The 19,271-nt window shown below is 38.4% G+C and overlaps 1 protein-coding gene across 1 annotated transcript; it reads left to right on the top strand.

The window, feature by feature from the left end:
- The first annotated feature begins 21 nt into the window (after window positions 1-21).
- LOC146390512 (circularly permutated Ras protein 1) lies at window positions 22-18,510 on the top strand. The gene is made up of 19 exons (XM_084923580.1): window positions 22-150; window positions 3,840-3,891; window positions 4,112-4,168; window positions 6,718-6,849; window positions 6,938-7,024; window positions 7,109-7,194; window positions 7,316-7,513; window positions 8,670-8,714; window positions 8,809-8,898; window positions 9,996-10,147; window positions 10,235-10,316; window positions 10,440-10,567; window positions 12,809-12,893; window positions 12,976-13,082; window positions 13,244-13,356; window positions 13,473-13,584; window positions 13,717-13,857; window positions 15,068-15,161; window positions 15,815-18,510. The coding sequence occupies exons 1-19, from the start codon at window positions 100-102 to the stop codon at window positions 15,956-15,958; spliced, it is 1,956 nt and encodes a 651-aa protein (XP_084779706.1). The 5' UTR covers window positions 22-99; the 3' UTR covers window positions 15,959-18,510.
- The last annotated feature ends 761 nt before the right edge of the window (window positions 18,511-19,271 follow it).

The raw sequence follows: 19,271 nt of genomic DNA, 5'->3' as shown, positions 1-19,271 counted from the left end.
AACCCAGCTCTGCACCGACTTCCTGACACACATGCACAAAGTGTTGCTGTTTAGACTTTGAACACGCCCACACTCTCACACATATTAGAAACATGCTTCATGAAACGCTTTCAGTTTGAGCGACACCGCTGCACTCAGACCGCTGCAAAGGTATTTCTTTTCCTATTGTATTGTGTGTGTGTGTATCCACGATAAAACGATTGTTACAGCTTTTATTTTCAGGCGTGAGTCGTGTATTTTTAATTTAGCTAACTTTTGATTAAATGTTTTGGACTAAAGTTTCCAAATGTGATATTCATCTGCTTTATCCACTTTTCAAAATTGAATCTATGTACAAGTATGTATAAAGAATTCATTTACTAACAGATACAACAGATGAGATTCATTTGTCGTTCAGGAAAACAGATAATTGTTCATGGCACAGATTCATGAAGATGCTGGAATCTTCATGAATCTATGATGTGAATCTCCTGTTCCACTACATCTCAAAGGTGCTCTATTGTTCTCACATATGGTGACTTTGGAGGCCTCTTGGGTGCAATGAACTCACTGTAATCTTCAAGAAACCAGTTTAAGATTATCCTGATCTTTGTGACATGGTGTATTATTCTGCACCTTGCACCTTTAGGCAAGTGTAGTTGTGATTTGGTGTTATATAAATAAAATAAAATTGACTTGAAAAATCGAATTGTCCTGGACACAGGCATCAGAAGAGAGGTGCAGTGTGGTCATAAAATGATAGGCATGGCCAGGAATAACACAACTTTTGACTGCCATTTGAATTTTGCCACAGAAATCAAGACTCATCAGACCAGGCAACATTTTTCCAATGTCTTATTGTCTGTTTTTGGCGCTATATAAATAACATTGAATTAAACCTGCTTCAAGGTTCCTTGTTAATTCAGAAATGCTCTTCTGCATACTTTGGTTGTAATGAGTGTTTATTTGAGGTACCATTGTCTCTGGTCATTCTTCCCTGACCTCTGACATCAACAAGGCCCAGAGAACTGCTACTCACTTTATATTTTCCCTTTCAGAGTATTCTCTGTAAACCACACAGATCACTGTGCAGTAAAATACCAGCAGATTAGCAGTTTCTGCAATACTTAGACCACCCTGTCCAGCACAAATAATCATGCAACATTCAAAGTTTCTCAAATCACCTTTCTTCTTCATTCAGATGCAGTTTAGCAGCTTTACTGAATTAAACTGGGTGACAGGTGTATCCCACCAGAGGCCCTTTTTATGAAAGGCTAGAAAGTAGTTCAGGTACCCAACTGATGCAAACCTTGAACCTAACCTGCAAACGCTGCAGAAACTCTGCTGCACATGTGTAAAGTATGCAGCTTAACTTGTTTGGTCCCGGTTGCCAAGATCGACCTATTTATAGAGCAACCTGGAGTGATTTAGAGAGCTGATAACCTCTGAGCATAACCGAGGCTGTGAGGTTTAGGGAAGCAAAAACAAGGAAATGATATCCCGGACATGCCCAACTTGCTGTGTGAAAATGCAAATAAGCTCCTTAAGTAATTTAAGTGAGAGCATTTGCTTATGTTGACTCATTAATACTTTTTGGCTTCATACTGAGCAGCACAGAGGTGCCGACCTCTGTCTTTTCTATTTTATTTGCTGTGTGTGTGTCACAGGAATAGAGAAAACGCTGTCTTACTTGCTGTGCATTCTTGACTTTCTGAGTCAGGAGTATTTGTAAAACAAAGCTTGTATAAAGTGGAGAAAAGCGTCAGACTTTGGTGTGTTATTTTAAGTTGTTGCTTACGTTATCTTCCTTTAATTATAGCAAGCTCAAAATAAGTGTAGCTCGACCCTCTTGGGTTGATGTGACTTTTTTTTGAAGCAATGAGTTTGCATAAGTAGAGCTAATGTTGTGGTTCAGCCCGCTCTTGTTTCAAAATGGCTTTCAGCGAAAACTCAGTATGTTTCTAATCCAAATGCTGTCAGAACAAAATGCTCCAGAGATCTTCAGGATTTTCTCCCTACAATCTAAAAAAAAACCCCTTTAAATCTCTGTGATGGTGAGAAATGTTTTTAGAGTAATTCATAGTAAAATGCAAAATTTCTTTTTTAAAGTAAAGCTTGTGTGGTTCGTTTTAGATTACTTACGTTTGAATCTTTTTTTGAGAGCAAATCTTGCTCTTAAAAATGATACCTAAGCTTACCTTCAGTTTTTTTTGATGATCATGAACTATAAGCTCACCATGACACAGTAAAAACCTTTCCTTTCAGAATCTTTTTGAGTCCCTCTGCTCTTAAAATGTACCTGGTTAAAGTTCCATCTGAAAAAAGCAAACAAAAAAAAAAACAGCCAGAAAAAAGACACCTTTAATATAAAGCAGCTTTAATTAAAAAAAAAAAAAAAAAAAAAAAAAACTACTCTAAGGGGAATTCATGCTTAGATGAGGATTTCTGGTTGTCATCAGTGCAGATAGCTGCTGTCTTGATAAACTGAACGTCTGCTTCGTGAATAAATTTGGAGGAAACATGGTTCAAAACAGTTCACAACATAGAGCTGTGAAAATATGAAGAACACAGAAAACTTGTGAACTTTTAAAATTTCTACTCTTCATGTGCTGAAATTAGACACAACAACAGTATGGCTAGCAGCTGCTATACACTAAAAACAGTTTTTACTTTTAAGTCTTACAAAACTTTCCTTTTTAAACTTTTCCAAAGAAATTTTTGAAAATAAACTGACTGACGTCGTCATTTTCATTTTCTGGGTGTAACATGGGGTGCACAATCTAAGGATCATGAACTTTTAATGATAAAAAAAATAGAAATTGCGCACATTTTTATTGTGAAACAAGAAAGAAGGAAATGTTCTCAAAAATTTGTCTGAAAACATAAATTACCATATTTATCTGACCAATCACTCTGAGTATCCACAGAGTCATCCTCAGTTTTTCCTTTTTGCTTTAGTTAAGGTCCACGTAGAAGAAATTTAGCTGGTCACTAAAGTACACGTCAAAAACCATTTCTCAAGGCATCTTTGTTAATCAGCAGCAGGATAGTGCAGTCATATCAGGGCAGGGCGGTGCAGCGGTTTGGCTGTCGGCTCACAGGAAGCCTTTCTGTGTGGAGCTTGCATGTTTTCTCTGTGGCTTCTCGTTGGTTTCCTTCAGGTGCTCCTTCCTCCTCCCACAGTCCAAACACATGCATGTTAGGTGCTTTTTGAGTTTTTTGCTTTAAAATAATGTGTAGGTTTTTATTTTATAGGCTTTTGAGATCATTTTGGAGTCACATTAGAGCTGTTTGGGGGTTTTGGTTGGGGGTGTGAGATTATGGTTTGACCCCTTTAACAGTCATTAGTCTGTAGCCTGCTCTGTGACTGCCACCATGCTCTGATTCAAAACAATCTAAATCTGGTTAATAATTTAACAGTTCTCAGAACTTTAAACCCTGTCACTTCCTTCACGTTGACCTCAATGGCATTGGCTCTGTGCTCTTGTTTCAGTGTCTGCAGCCATACTTCAACCAAACAAACCAAACCTGAAGAAAAATGCAACTTTTATTCCTTCTTCACATTCAAGAAGCCATTACTTCTCATGTTTTCTCATTTCTTCCCTGTTCTTATAACAGGAAGTGTTTTACTGAGGCACCTGTTAACAAGAAAAATAACCAAACCAAAGGAACAGCTGCTGTGGTGACAACGCACTGACAATGCCAGGAAGCTCGTCTACCATAATCATGAAGCTGATATGTCAGCTTTTCTTTGTCCCCATTATCTGATTCATTTGTCTCTTAAAGATAAAAACCCAAAGAGATTGTGGGTCTTTTAAATGGTGTCGCAATCAATTTAAATAAATATCTGTGTGTTGCAGATGGAGTTTGCTTGCAGCCATGTTGTTTGCAACTGGAGTCCAGATGGACCAGGTGAGTTTCTTAAAGTGTATCTTCGCCAATGTGACAAATAATGCTCATGCTTGCTATAGTTAGAACCTTTCAAGTACATTAAGCCGGTGAAATGTTGACATCTTTGACCCCGAGTTGCAGAACAGTCTGCGTCTGTTTGTACTAAGTGCCACCAAAAAGGAAGAGAGCGTGCATAACTGCTTAAACCTGTTATAACGAAGGGTTTTTCCTCCAACTACAGGCGTTTTTCCTATGGGGCCCGAGTATGACAACATAGTGCCAGTAAAACAACAAGAAGGTAATTTTCTCACTCATGCACTTGCAAAAAATGTGCACAAGCATGCAGCTCTCATGACACTGATGGTGATGAACCGTTGCTTTTTTCTGGCCAGAGCGTTGATTAAATTCTCAAGAGCATTGCAGTGAAATAACAGGAAAGCATATTAAGTAGTAATGTGTGTGCGTGCGTGTGTGTGTGTGTGGGCATGCTTGCAAATGCAAGACAGACAAAGAGACGAACTGTGTAGGAGATGTAAAGATAGAGGTTCAACAAGGGAAAGTCCACACAGAGAAAAAGATGTCAGATAGCTCTAATTACCAAGATGTTAGAAGAGTGTGACAGTTAATGCTGATAAAACTAAAAAATCAGTCCAAATCAGTCTGGCTCCACCCCCATTGCCAGTAAAATTGAATTTCTCACCAACACAAATCAATTTCAGTGAAATTAATGTAAGAAATAAAGTAAATATTCCACATATCAAGTATTAACAAGTATTAACGCAGATCATAAAAAAAAATCAAGATTTGTATTATTTGTTCTGCAGATAGATAGTAAATGGTTGGATAAGCACAACAGAATGGATGGATGGTGACAGATGGCCTGTAGAATTTTTTCTGAGTTCCTCAGGCCTTAAAATGTTGTTGGTTGAAGTTCAATCAGAAAAATCTAACAAAAAGACAGCATTTATTATAAAACAGCTTTCATATTTGCAGCTAGATAGATAGATGGATGGATGGATATTAGGTCTCACAGTGAACGCTTTTATGACTTTTTGGCATTGATGTCACATGACTGTCAATGGTTCGGATCGTTTTGCAATGGTTTATGTGGTTCTTATGGTCCAGTGTGGTCCAGTATGGTCCAGTGTGGTCGCAGCCATTCCCCATGTGATGGCCACTGATGACAATTTGCATATTGACGACTGCCAAATCGAGGCCACGGCCTATTGTTAGTGGTGCTAGGTTCAGATCATTTTGCAACGGTTTATGTGGTTCCATCTCAGCATCTGAGAAGGATGCAGTCACTTGGATCAGTGAAGAAATGCTGAGGCGAACAGAATAAACTTTCTGGGATTTCCTTGTCTGGATTATTGAGCATGCATTAAGACATTATTACTTTGGATTGTTTTCAGACTTCATGTTGCATTACTTCTAGGATTAATTCTGATTTCACTCCCAGTTTAGTTTCACTTTCACTTAGTCTTTGGTTAGGTAAGGGAACCAACATTAAATGATTCGATTGGGGAAAAGGTCCCCTCTACTTCAGCAGACTGAAAATCAGCAGCATGAAGTTTAAACTTTTTGGTTCAAATTTACATCAATAGGTATGGATAAGGTACAACACTGAGTGTTTCTTGTCTTATGTTTCTACGGTGTATTGACAGACATACAGGCTTTTTGTGCTGGGGTGTTTTTTTCTGTTCTCAAACTGTTCTCCCATTAGCAGCTCAGTCTGAGTGGAGTTTTTTTCCCTCTTCCTCTCACCTCATGTTATGAATTTTGTTGTTTTTTCCTATCAGCCTACCTCTCGGACATGTCTTCCCAATGTGATGTTTGTGTAAAGTTTGGTCAGAGGGCTCCTTTGTAAGTGTGCATGCGCCATTAGCGTGCTGCCTGCTGTAACCTATAATTTCCTTCGGGATTAATAAAGTATTTCTGATTTAGATTCTGATTTAAAATCTGTAAGACAGGGTGGAGGCTCTGTCATGGTTTGTGGCTGTATATCAACCAGAGGTGTTAAGCTCATTTTCATGCAGAAAAAAATGAAGCCGCTGCATGTCAGATGCTATCCAGAATGTACTGCATGTGCATCTTGACAGACAACAGAGCAAAAGTGAGCCAATATCCAATGTTCTTCAGGAAGACTAGAGAACTATTCCAGAAGAAATGACAAGAAAGCTCAGAGAGTTCACACTGTGTTGAAGAATAAAGGTGGCCACACAAAATAGTGACTTTCAAGCTTGTTGTACACTTTGCACAAACCCTATTTTTGCCTTACATCAACAGGAATAAATCATGGCTTCTGTTTCTGTTTGTTCAATTAAAGATAAAGGAAATAGTACTGAAATTAGTAAGATTACGGTCAGCTGATTAAAAAGCTCCTGGGTTTCCTAAAAAGGCCTTACATTCATGCTAATATATAGCTGACAGTTAGTATACAAGGAATAAACAATACAGAGTAGAAATGTGATAACTAAACTAAAGGGCCAGTGTGACCACCTGACTAATGTAATATTTTTTTTGTTTGTTTGCTTGTTTTTAAGGAGAGTGAATTTTAAATTTACAAATCAAAATTTAAAGAGACAAAATCAGCTGTTAATTTTCACAATCTTTGATCGGATCAGCTGTAGCCATTTCCTTTAGTTTTAGTTTTATTCTGATAGACTTTTAATGTTTTAAGACTAGTTTTGAAAGAAGATTTTAAAAGGATCTCACATATGCACATCAGATAATGACTGCAGTGAGGTAATAAAGCCATAGCCTGGACTCTGCATGTCCTAGAGAACGCGTCACTTGATACGTTTTGCTTTTGTAGGCCACTTATTCAGTGTTTCCTTGTTACTTCAGATGAGGTTCCTCCACCGCTGCCCCCTCGTCGACTGAGGAAACCTCGGCCTACTTCTCTTCCTCTTTACAACAATTCCTCCTTCGAGCCTCCGTCTGCTCCGACCTCCCTCCCTCCTCCTGTTCCTCCCAGACGTGAGTTTGATTTGCCTGTCTTTCCTTATGTTTTATATTTGATATTTAATCTTTCTCTCTCTCTCATTTCCTTTTCACGTTTCATCAGTTGACAAGCTGGAAGGATTAACCAGGTTGAAGGCCAACGTCAACGTTGTCTCACTCAATGTTGGAAAACTGGTTGACACCAGTCAAGGTCAGGGGGCACACACATGCAAACACACTTCCTTCCAAGTTTTTTTGGGCTTTTATTAATCTCTTTTCTTTCTTTGCTTATCAGACTCAGGCATGGAGACTTTTCAAAGGCCAGTGATTTGTGGGAAATGTAGTGCTGCTTTGTCATGTCTCAGTTCGTTACAGAAGAACGTGAGTGGTAATTTAATTCCCGAATTTTTTATTTCTTTGGACTCAACCAATTGATTAACTGGTTTCCACTGGACAAAGGTAGTTGAAACAAACAAAAGCAAATCCTCTTCTTCTTGTGCAGGTTTGGCGATGTGAGTTCTGTGGATATGAAAACAGCGTAGACGAAAGTTTAGCTGCTTTGTGCATTGGCCAGCGAGCCGGTGTGCGCAGTGATGACCTTTACCTGCCCAGACAGAGTGAAGACGACTATCAGAACTTAGAGGACACGCTAGTTGTTTTCTGCGTGGACACTTCTGGCAGCATGAGCGTTACTACAGAGGTGTGTGGATTGCATTATTCAAACACACTGCGGGTAAAATTCCTGCAGTCATTGTTTATCAAAAGCTGGAGGCGACCCTTGTGGTTGCAAAAAGAGTTCTTGCATGATTCAAAAGCTTGTAGGATCGCCTTGAGCATAAAATAACTTGAAGTAAATGCATTTCTGTATGATTTTATCAGTCGTCAAGTCCTCAGTGAAGAATCTTATTCCACTCTCATTTAAGTGTGTTGCTTTAGTTGATTGAGTTTTGTAGGCATCAATTTATGGACAGCTCTCTTAAGGTCCTGCCACAGAACAGGACGTGCCACAGCGTTTCAGTGAGTTTGAGGTCTGGACTCTGAATTGGATCATCTGGATTCTTTTCTTTTTTAGACATTCAGTTGTAGATTTTGTGTGTTCTTGCCCTGTTGTATGATATAATTTGGACCAAGCTTTAGCTGTCGGACAGATGGGCTTACATTTGATTCTAAAATAAAGAATGGTATGCAGAGGAGTTGTTGGTTGACTCAATGACTACAAGGTGCCCAGGTCCTGTAGCTGCAAAACAATCCCAAATTACAGGTGTTTGATGATGATATGCTGTGTTTGAGTTTTGCTCTACATTGTGGCCAAACCTCCCACTTTGATCGCGTCTGTGCAGTCTTGTCTCTGTCAAGTCTTGTGTTTTGCTCAGATGCAAGTTTATTTACTTTTTATTTATTTATTTATTTTAGACAGAGAGAGAGAGAAAAGGGTTTCTTCTGGCAATCCTTCCAAACAAGCCATACTTGTTCAGTCTTTTTCTAATGGCACTGTCAAGATTTTTTACATTTAACATGCTAACTCAGTCTGAGATGCACCTCTCGAGTTTCTTGCAGCTTATGTAAGCACTGCACAATCTGTTCTTCGGGTGAATTGTGGCATTGTGGTAACATATAGCTAAATACCAAAATGTCTGCTGTCATCGAGGTGCCTACACTCACTTGTTATCAGTTAAACAAGTGTAATTAATTAGCAGCACCTGGCTGCTACTTACCTTCTGAATACCTGTAGTAGCAGTAAAGAGACATTCAGTTTTCCACAGTTGAAACCTCTTTTCCACATGATTGTAGGTTAATTAAATCACAATAAAAGTCCATTTGAAATGTTCAGTCTTATCATGTTTGCTCTGCTTTAGGTTCCATCAAGCAATGGCTCTGTAACATACGTATCCAGACTAGAGGTGAGAGGATAATTTGTTGTGGTTTGATTGGCTGAGCTGCATTAACATAATCATTTTGTTTTAAAGTTTGTGCTGTTTTGGTATGTCTTCACAGGGTATGCAGGACGCCCTCTACAGGGCACTATTCACCATAAAGCAACGGTCCCCTCATCGGAGGGTGGCTCTGGTGACATTTAACGATGAGGTAGGAGATGTAGCAGTAGTAGTAATAATAATAATAATGGATTGGATTTATATAGCGCTTTTCAAGGCACCCAAAGCGCTTTACAATGCCATTATTCATTCACTCTCACATTCATACACTGGTGGAGGCAAGCTACGGTTGTAGCCACAGCTGCCCTGGGGCAGACTGATAGTAGTAGTAGTATTGATTATAACACTGATTCTTGTATGCTGCTTTTTTGAATCTTTCTTTTTTTGTGACCATTTAAATACAAATATAAGTGTTATCCCATCCAACTAGCATGTAGTAAAAGATTGTAAAAGGTGTTTAGTATTCATTATGTCTTTGGACTCCAGAAATCACAATGAGAACAAATCATTATGGTTGATTCAGACTGAACCTCGGGTCCTTATCAGGAGTGGGGATGCTAAAGCTTTAGGTATTTTGCTGTCGATATTGGTACTTAAAACAACAACAACAAAAACTAATTTTTTTTTTACCTTTTACTCTACTGTTACATATTTGTTTTTAGTTCCATGTGATCTTTCTCATCTTTTGAGTAGAATAGAATAGAAAAGCCCTTTATTGTCTTTCCTATGTTTTTGTCTTTTTTTGGCCAATTTTAATCTATATGAATATATAATCGTGTCACTCAGGATACAATGAGTATTTAGTTGCATTGCTCTATGTTGCTATAACTAAGTACATTGCTCCAGTTTTACCTCAATGTTGTAAAATAGAAAAATCAGTGGAGCAGATCATAAGACGTCCTTGTTCATAGAACCAGACTTATAAAGTCCATTGAATCCCTTATTTATCACTACATGAGAGAATTTTAAATGTTTTCCTGTTTTTGTCCCCTTTGGACATTGCATAATTGACAGTTATGTAGCCTGCCCCACAAAAACAAAAGGACTTCCTGTTTACCATGATGAACTGTCATGCTCTGTAGAAGATGGCTCTTCAGCAGACAGAAGGGAGAAGCAATCTGCCCTCATCTGCCAGAGAATTTGTTTTTTTGTCAAAATTTGAATTAAATGTTGAAGACATTAAATGAAGAAGACCTTATAAATCTTCCGCCCCTGGAGTACTCTAACTACATTCTGCTGGTTTCACAGGTTGTAATATATGGTGATGGTACTAGTGCTCCTATCACACTCAGGGATTGGGCGCTAGTTGACTACGACCATATATGGGAAAAGGGTGTGACTTACCACATCCCACACTGTATCGCTGAGACCTACAACCACCTAATACAGAGGGTCAAAGAGTAAGTGCTAGAAGTGTTTTAGAAACATGGAAGAATGCTCTGTACAGTCTGAAACACTCTTTGTTTTCTCCACATCTCTGACTCTAGACTCAGGGAACATGGAGCCACGTGTCTCGGACCCGCAGCATTAGCCTCCGTTGCTATGGCTTCAAGGTACCCCGGGTCAAAAGTGAGTAAATGTGAAAGTCTCTAAATGAGTGGCCAGATATTTTACTACGGTGTGATTGGGACGACTGAGTGCTGTGACTGTCACCACTATTAACAAGAACCTTGCGGCTGTTGTGATTTACAGGTCATTTTATGTACTGATGGCAAAGCAAACATTGGACTGGGAGAGATGGAGCAAGCTCCCTCTCTGACTCCTTCTGCCTTTACTCCATATTTCTATACTCAGCTGGCTCTAGATGCGGTACAGAAGGGGTAAGGGCTCACATGCATGCACAAAGTTGTTGAGCATTTGTCAATGTTTAATTGCGTTAACCATGTCTCTGGTGAACAATCATTTACCTGCCACACAAGAGTCTGCCTCAAAGTCAGACAGGCACCACCTCTGCTCCTAAACACAGCAGCTTATAAGAATAGTCCTGTTTTGCTTTGCAGATTTAAGTGTAAACTTCATCCTGTCCTCTTCGAGTATTGAAATTGTGTGGTATTTAGAGATATTCCTGTCAAATATTGATCGTGGGCGATCGTGGCTCAAGAGTTGGGAGTTTGCCTTGTAATGGGAAGGTTGCCGGTTCGAGCTCCGGCTTGGACAGTCTCGGTCGTTGTGTCCTTGGGCAAGACACTTCACCCGTTGCCTACTGGTGGTGGTCAGAGGGCCCGGTGGCGCCAGTGTCCAGCAGCCTCGCCTCTGTCAATGCGCCCCAGGGTGGCTGTGGCTACAATGTAGCTTGCCATCACCAGTGTGTGAATGTGTGTATGAATGGGTGGATGACTGAATGTGTAAAGTGCTTTGGGGTCCTTAGGGACTAGTAAAACGCTATACAAATACAGGCCATTTACCATTTCAAATCTTTTACTTTTTTCTGTTTACAGAGTATATTTGTTTTAATTTTAATTACACAGTCCCGATCAAAAGTTTATGAACACTTGAAAAATGGCAAAAAAATCATATTTTGCATGGTTGGATCTTAACAAGGTTCCTGACAGAACAGATTCAAGTGCAGACTTTGTAATTAAAGCAAAAGATTTTTATTTTCAACACCAGCTGTTCATAAGTTTAGGACCGCATGCCTTTAAAAGGCCAAATTTGTGCAAAAATGTGGGTTCATTGTCATTTTCTGTCAGATAGTCACACTGTCATGATGTTCTGATGGCAAAGGCATAAAAACTTCCCTTTTTGAACGTGGTCGGGTTGTTGAACTGCATAAGCAGGGTCTCTCGGAGCATGCCATCGCCTCTGAGGTGGGACGCAGTAAGACAGTCATTTGGAATTTCTTAAATGATCCTGGGGGTTATGGAACAAAAAAGTCAAGTGGAAGACCCAAAACAATTTCACCAGCACTGGATCCAATTGGCTGTCCGTCAAGACACTGGACAATCCCCGAACCAAATTAAGGCCGTTACTGGTGCCAACTGCAGTCCCCTAACCATCAGACAGCATCTAGATTGAAGGGCTTCAAAAACAAAAAACGTCTTCAATGGCATTGTCTCCTTGAATGCCACAGAACTGACCATGTGGACTTTGCAAGAGACAACCAAACATGGGACATTGAAAGGTGGAATAAAGTTTTATTCTCTGATGAAATTTTTTTTTAACCTTGATGGTCCTGATGGTTTCCAATGTTACTGGCATGACAAGTAGATCCAACCTTAGATGTTTTCTATGCGTCACAGTGGAGGGGACACAATAATGGTCTGGGGTGATTTTTCCTTCAGTTTAACAATGGAGCTTGTGCAGAGGCATCAAACGGCCACTGGTGGCCACTGATTTCTGTTTTGGGGGCAATTACAGGGTTGTTTTTTTTTTGGAGGTGTGGTCCTAAACTTTTGATCAGCTGTAAAACCGCCTTTTTCAGTTTAAGCATTGTTTTCAATAAATTATGCATGCTCAAAAAACCTCCCATTTCTTCTTATTGCATGTTGAAGCTCTACTTGGAACCTTGTTAAGATCCAGCCATGCAAAATATGATTTGTTTTGCCATTTTTCAAGTATTCTTAAACTTTTGATTGGGATTGTATAAATAAAACCGTCAGTCAAAATAAAACAGTGGAAAAAAAAAAGAAAAAAAAAGATATGCTTGTGAGCGAGAGGTTCACAATGACCAGAATCTGGAACAGAACAAAGATGTCAACATCTGGTGAAGTTTAAGAGCCTTTACTCCAGTGCAAATCAGTTGACTTGTAGCTTATCAGCACAAAAAAGTCACTTTGTTGGGATAAACAAAGTAAAAACTGGAAACATATGCTTTGTTCTGGAGTAGAAATGGAGAATTTACTACTAAGACTTCATTTTACAGCTACATGCTACAGTTTGTACACTCTTTTATATACTCTTTGCACATGTACTCTACAGCATTCCAGAATTCAGACTCACCTGGCTACAGCAGGGTGTCTAGCTCAAACCTTTGAACTTTTCACATCTGCATGAACTGAGCACATCAGCCACAAAACCTGTCTAATTCTGTGAAAAACATATCTCTTTCTTTCCTTTTTCAGAGTCATAATATCAGTAATGACTTTTGAAGGGACAGACTGTCGCCTGGCTGATATTGGTAAACTGGCAGATGCTACGGGAGGAAGAGTGAGATAGACACAAATTAATTCACACAAGCAAACACAAAGAAGAACATATTGCTGTAACTCTTGCTCCTTGGCTTGCACAGGTAAATATTGTCAGCATTGGCACGGTAGCAAGAGAGATTCAATCGGTCTCCGAAGATAACGTCCTAGCTACAGGAGTCAAAGCAACCCTGCTCGCTTCTGATGGAGTGTGAGTGGCAACGTAAAAACACTGTCACATAAACATTTTACATACTCGATTGTATGTTAGTCTAATAACAATAATAATATAGAGTGGTGCAGTGGTATCCAAAATATTAATTTCCTTTGTTTCCTTCTTTTATTTTCACTCTTCTCTCTCTTTCACTTTAGGTATTTTCCATATGAGGATGAAAACAATCACAAACTGGTAAGAGAGATTGGGAATGTCACCAAAGGTCTGGAGATCACCTTCCAGTTTGCTGTAAAACCTGATTTTATGGAATGTAGGTCAACTCTGTTGTATTATTACTGCTTAAAAATGATTTGTAGTGCAGAAAGCATTTAATAGAATCAACCAAAGTCTAATCTATTTTGTTATATATTGGTCTGTATTCACCAGTTTTTCTCCAGAAAGGAACGCTTCCATTCCAACTGCAGCTCAGCTTCAAGACCAGAGACCAACACAGAATCACTCGCATCATCACTGAACAGCGACCAGCAACTACCTGCAGGTAAAAAGCTGGAACTGGATGTTAAATACTTTTAGAATCATTAACTTAAATTTGTTCCAGTTAATCATAAAAGATATTTATATTTATATTTATATTTATTTAATTTCATCTTCTTTATCTGTCTGTCTGAAGTCGGATTTTTGCAGGTAGACTTAACATGGCAGTGCTCGATGTTCACTGCGCACAGCTCTGTGCCAGTTTAACCATGGAGGGTAAAGTGCAGGAGGCACAAAGGCAGCTGAAAGCACAGCAAGACCTGCTACAACAAGTCAGGTATGAGTCTTGTAGAGGATACATGGAGAAAAAGGTAATAATGAATGCACATATAATAATAATAATGATAATGGATTGCATTTATATAGCGCTTTTCGGGACCCCTCAAAGCGGTTTACAATACCACTATTCATTCACTCTCACATTCATACACTGGTGATGGCAAGCTACAGTTGTAGTCACAGCTGCCCTGGGGCAGACTGACAGAGGCGAGACTGCCATATTGCGCCATCGGCCCCTCTGGCCATCACCAGTAGGGGGCAGGTGAAGTGTCTTGCCCAAGGACACAACAACCGAGACTGAGAGATTCAGTAGCTGGCTATTAAGGCCCTGATAATGGATGCTGCATGCTATTGTTGTGATGAATCCTGTAAAAAGTCAATTTGGTGAATTTGGTCCTAAGTCAGTGAAAGCCAGACCGAAATCTGTTTTTACTTCAAGCATTTTTATTATTATGTTTTATACAAAATTTATAAGAAATGTGAAGAAGTGTTTATTTTGTAGAAGTGACAGAAAGTGGTTAAAACAACTCTATATAGATCCCAGATAATATAGCTACTGTTTTCTGCAACATTTGGCCACACAGTGTTTCAGGAATTAAATTTGAGACACCACATGCATAAAATGGTCATTAAACTTTATCATACAGAGAAAAGGAGCTCGAGTTCTCCTAAAAACAAACTAACTTACCTTAGTATTCTCTTATATAGTCCAAACGTAAAGTGTTATACATTATTTTGAGGAATAATTATGCAAATGTTCTCCACTTTATTACTTTTGTGTAGTTACTGCTGCCTGCCTTTGTAGGGCAGCGTTGCTCATATAACAGAAAGATATTTTCCAAGTGTGGCATTTAATGTCTTGTCACTATTTTATTACTACCGGACATTTAAACTTTTATAAATATTCAGATTATTATTTTTTAAATCCCTATAACAATAAATAGCAAAGCAGATATGTATGCAGATCTTAGTACACACACACACGCACACAATAATTTACATTACATTGAATGGGGGAATCTAGACCCATCAGTTCACCTGTACTGTGGGATCACTGAGCCACCACCTGATCATTTTACGTTAACGGTTGAAGTGAGTAGAAGAAAGTGGAATGGTTTTAAGGGGTTAGAGTTCAAGTGTGTGTGTGTGTGTGTGTGTGTGACTTTACTGTATTGTAGGCACTAACAGTGCCTCTTTCTAAACTACAGCAAGTGGAGGCCAATCCAAAAGGAAGAGAGTATATATGGTAACTGGATGGAAACCATGACGACAATTTGTGAGGACATTACCACGGAATCCCAGGTATTCATACACTTTTTTAATGAAGACAATTAGATGAAATATCACACAGTGAGTTTTATCATTATATAAACCCTTTGTTCATGTAACATGAACATTTTGGAAGTATTCATTTTTATTTTATTTTTACATGTGTCAGATGTTGTATTTGTCTGTGACTGAGCAGGCAAAGATTTGGAAAATCGTACTTTTATACAACTGCCAATGAAGCAGCACAAGAACTCATGAAACATTAATCAGATGTTGTGCACGTAACCTTTCTTTTTTTATTTGTTTTTTGTCTGCACATACATTGCAACAGATCAACAACAAAGTTAATACTAACTTCTAACAGTCGTAAATATGAAAATATAGAATCAGAATCAGAATCAGCTCTCATCCTATAAATTTTAACTTGAGTAAATACTAAACTTAGAGTGAGAATGAGCTTATTGAACTCCATCACAGCCCCTTAATGGTCAGCACCTTTCAAGCAACCACAGTGAATAAAGTTTTTATAGCCACTTTTTGAACCTCTCCATAGACGAAAATTTTGCAATTAGTGCAAGAGTACAAGATCCACTGGAACAAGATATTAGATTTTGTTTATTGGTCTTTTTATGAGTTTGTAAAAAATAGTTATTCACAGATTATCAAATTTTTTACATCTATTACAGCTGACTCTTTCTGATGAAGCAGCTAAGGTGGTGTACCAGATGAAGAGAGCCAGCAGTGTCAGAAACAACAACAACAGCAGCAACACAGTTAATGTCCAAAAGAAGACCACAAAGAAGAAAAAGGCTGTCATGGAGGCTGTGTAAATTAAAAGACAAAACAAAACTGTTTATTAAGCAATTAATTTTACAGCAGAGAGAGAACCATAGTTTCTTTTTATTTAAGAAGCCCAGAGTATAGACAGGCAAATGTGGACATCATTCAAAGAGCTGTATATGACTAAAAATCTTCTGTGTCTGAGATGCTGTTGTACAATAGATTCAATAAGAGCTCCTACCCCTTTGCTTATTCCACGCCTAATTATTGAGCTGGAAATGGATACAATTTTTCCAACATTGATCTAGTCTAGAAAAACTGTACAAGGAGAAGGAGTTTTATCATATTTTTAAACGCAAAATCTCATAAACTGAAGAATTTAGACTGGTTGTAACTGATTTCGTAGAAGCTGTTACGATTATAGTTTGCTTTGTATTGTAATTATATTTCTTAATACTCTACAACAGAGATGGGCAGTAATGAGTAAAGTAAGGGATTAATACTGCAAAAAAGGTCATTAGATTACTGTTACTTTCCCGTAAGCACGCTGCGTTACTGCGTTACTCTCGCATTGCGTTTGCGAGAGTGTCTCATGACAATGACATAAGCGAGTGCGACGTTCGTGGCAACTGTGTGCAGATCAACAATGGATAATATAACGAGTGCAGGAGTATGAGGTGCAGTATTTAATGCGTGGAAGTACTGACCTTACTTTGAGTTTGATTCTGTAAAAAGTGACAAAATCATCAGCGTCCGCTGCTCACTGTCTGGGAAGAAAAATTATTTTTACAGGGAAAAAACCCCTAAACTTCAGAGCAAGCACTGAGTACGCTGCCACGGGAATGTGAAGTCCAAAGAGAAACTCCCGGATCCTTCCTCTGACATGACCACTGCGGCACACCTGCACCAGGGCAAACATCCGCCTACCCCACTTTTTTATTTATTTTCTGCTGTGTTTTACTTGCATCTATTTGAAAGAGTGAGTGTAAACACCAAAAATTGTTTTATTTTATGTGCAGGAATGTGCAGAAAATAGGTTTAAATGTTAAACAAATTTCTTCCAGTCAGAGAATGTTGCATATAATTAAATTTTTGCTTGATGCATTAAGTTAAAATATTAAAACTAATAAAACTAGTTTTAAAAAGAGACTTTTTCATTTGATTACACTTTGTATGATGGATTATGCAGAAAAAGTAGAATTGGGCTGAAAGATCTTTCGCTTTATTACCTATACAGGTTGTAAATCATGTTTTTAAAAAGTCAGTAAAGTAATGGGATTACTTTTGAGGGGAAATAATCAGTAATTAGTTACTGATTACTGTCAATTTGGTCATGACAATTTGCATATTAATAATCAAGGAACTGACCTCCCAGTCCATTGTTCCTTCAGTGGGCTGGTTTGAGTCATTGTGCAAATGTACTGTTTAGAAGATTGGGGAAACCTGCAGTCAGCTGAAACTGAACAAGTCACTTGGATGAGTGACGAAACGTTTCTCCCACTGAAAACGCTACGTCCAGAACATAACCAACCTTTTGAGACTGTCAATTTGATCCAAATATTTAGACCAAATTGAACTTTCTACACAAATGACAAAAAGAATTATTGGCCAAATTAAAGTCAAATTTGAAGTGTGATTGCAACAAATAATTCTTTTGTTAAATTTATCATATGTAGACCATACAGGTTCTTTTAGTATCAAGGACTGTTGTTTCTGAATTAAGACTGACAAAAAGTTTATGAGACCTGCCTTAAATCAGTCAGCAAAAAATGTAGCCAGACAAATGTGCTTTTATTCGATTTCTGTTTTAGAGGAATTTTTGTAAAACAAAATGAAACAGTTTTATTTGTTTCATGTGTAATAAATGAACGTGTTTGACATTTCTAAATTAGTCCTGTTTTTATTATATTACAAGAATATTGTTTTTAGTAATGCGATAATAATGCGATTTCATGTGGGATTATTCTGATCTTTACTGGAATTCACATCTGTGACATCAAGCAGTAAAATTTATAATGACAAAAATGTATGAATAACAGCAAATTCATTATATAGTGAAGCACATTTAAACTGATCTATGTTTGATGATATCCATTTGTTGCGGGATTTGCCGGCTTTTTTGTTGCTGGGTGCCCTGTGAGGACTGTAGGTGATGTGTGTGTGAGCGCGTGAGGAGACACTGTGAGCGCAAAAAATGTCGCGGGTAGAGACGGTGACGGGGGCAGCGTTCTAACGGGCTACAGCCTATGCAGTGTGTATTTGAATGTGCAGTACCGTTATTAAAGCCTCATCCCTTCAGTATCTCAGGTGTCTTGGCTAATTTCTGCCTGCCTCACTACTCCACAAAAGTGAGGGGATTTAACCCCAAAGTAGGACAAAACTTCGGCCCTGGAGGAAGTATCTCCCCTTGCATCTCCCGACCACGGTCAGGGGACCGACGGTGAGGAATGGTTAGTAATTTTACTCCTATTTGATGGGCACAACCAAAACCAAACAGTTCATGACAAGCTTGTGTATCAGTATGTTTTTGCTGTTGTAGCAAAAATGGTTTGTCTTTAGATAGTGAGTCAGGCTTTACTTTCTCAAACTATATGATACTAAAAGACAGAAAGAAAAATAACTTTAACTTTACTATGAGATTCAATCAACACATATACAGTTATATAAGGTAGAAATGATTGTTTTTTAATTAAGAGACATTATATTCTGAAACTACTATAATAGTTTTTTTTCAGCCAATACCAAAAATGGCTTCAGAATACTATTTAACTATTTAAAAAAGTTTGAGATTTAAATTTTGATTAAACAAAACAAGCACAGTAACGATGTTGCTTTGAGCTCTGGATAACTGTAACTTGCATTTGCTGCTATTTTATGATTTTTGTTTTTCTCAAACACTCATTTTATTAGTTTTAAACTCATATGAAACAGCTAAAAGGTAGTTCTATATTAAACTACTGCAAATGCCTCATGCTTTATGAGTAACACTGATCTAATCTTATTATTTTTAATACTGTAACACTCACCCAGAACATTTTCATAATACAGCAGAGTACATCACAGATTTACAGACCAGCTTGTTGCAATGCTTAAGCCTTTTAATGTTGTATAAGACAAGCTGACAAAACAAAGTTCAGTAAAAACTCCATCCATCCATCCATCCATTCGCTTCCGCTTATCCTTTTCAGGGTCGCGGGGGGCGCTGGAGCCTATCCCAGCTGTCATAGGGCGAGAGGCGGGGTACACCCTGGACAGGTCGCCAGTCTGTCGCAGGGCCAACACACAGTAAAAACTCCATAGATCAAATATCTATTTTATAATCATAAAATGTCACATGCTGAGTTGTGCTTATCTTTGAAAAGA

This window comes from Perissodus microlepis, chromosome 3 (genome assembly GCF_051167445.1).
Source record: "Perissodus microlepis isolate ML-2025 ecotype Zambia chromosome 3, ASM5116744v1, whole genome shotgun sequence".
Taxonomy (NCBI): Eukaryota; Metazoa; Chordata; class Actinopteri; order Cichliformes; family Cichlidae; genus Perissodus; species Perissodus microlepis.
This window is presented reverse-complemented; position numbering and strand designations above follow the sequence as displayed.

Bases quoted from the DNA above. Each gene is read 5' to 3' on its own strand.
- LOC146390512 (XM_084923580.1), top strand. From the start codon at position 100: ATGAAACGCTTTCAGTTTGAGCGACACCGCTGCACTCAGACCGCTGCA. The intron at 10,317-10,439 runs GTGAGTAAATGT...TGTGATTTACAG, and splicing joins CAAGGTACCCCGGGTCAAAA to GTCATTTTATGTACTGATGG. The intron at 10,568-12,808 runs GTAAGGGCTCAC...TTCCTTTTTCAG, and splicing joins CTAGATGCGGTACAGAAGGG to AGTCATAATATCAGTAATGA.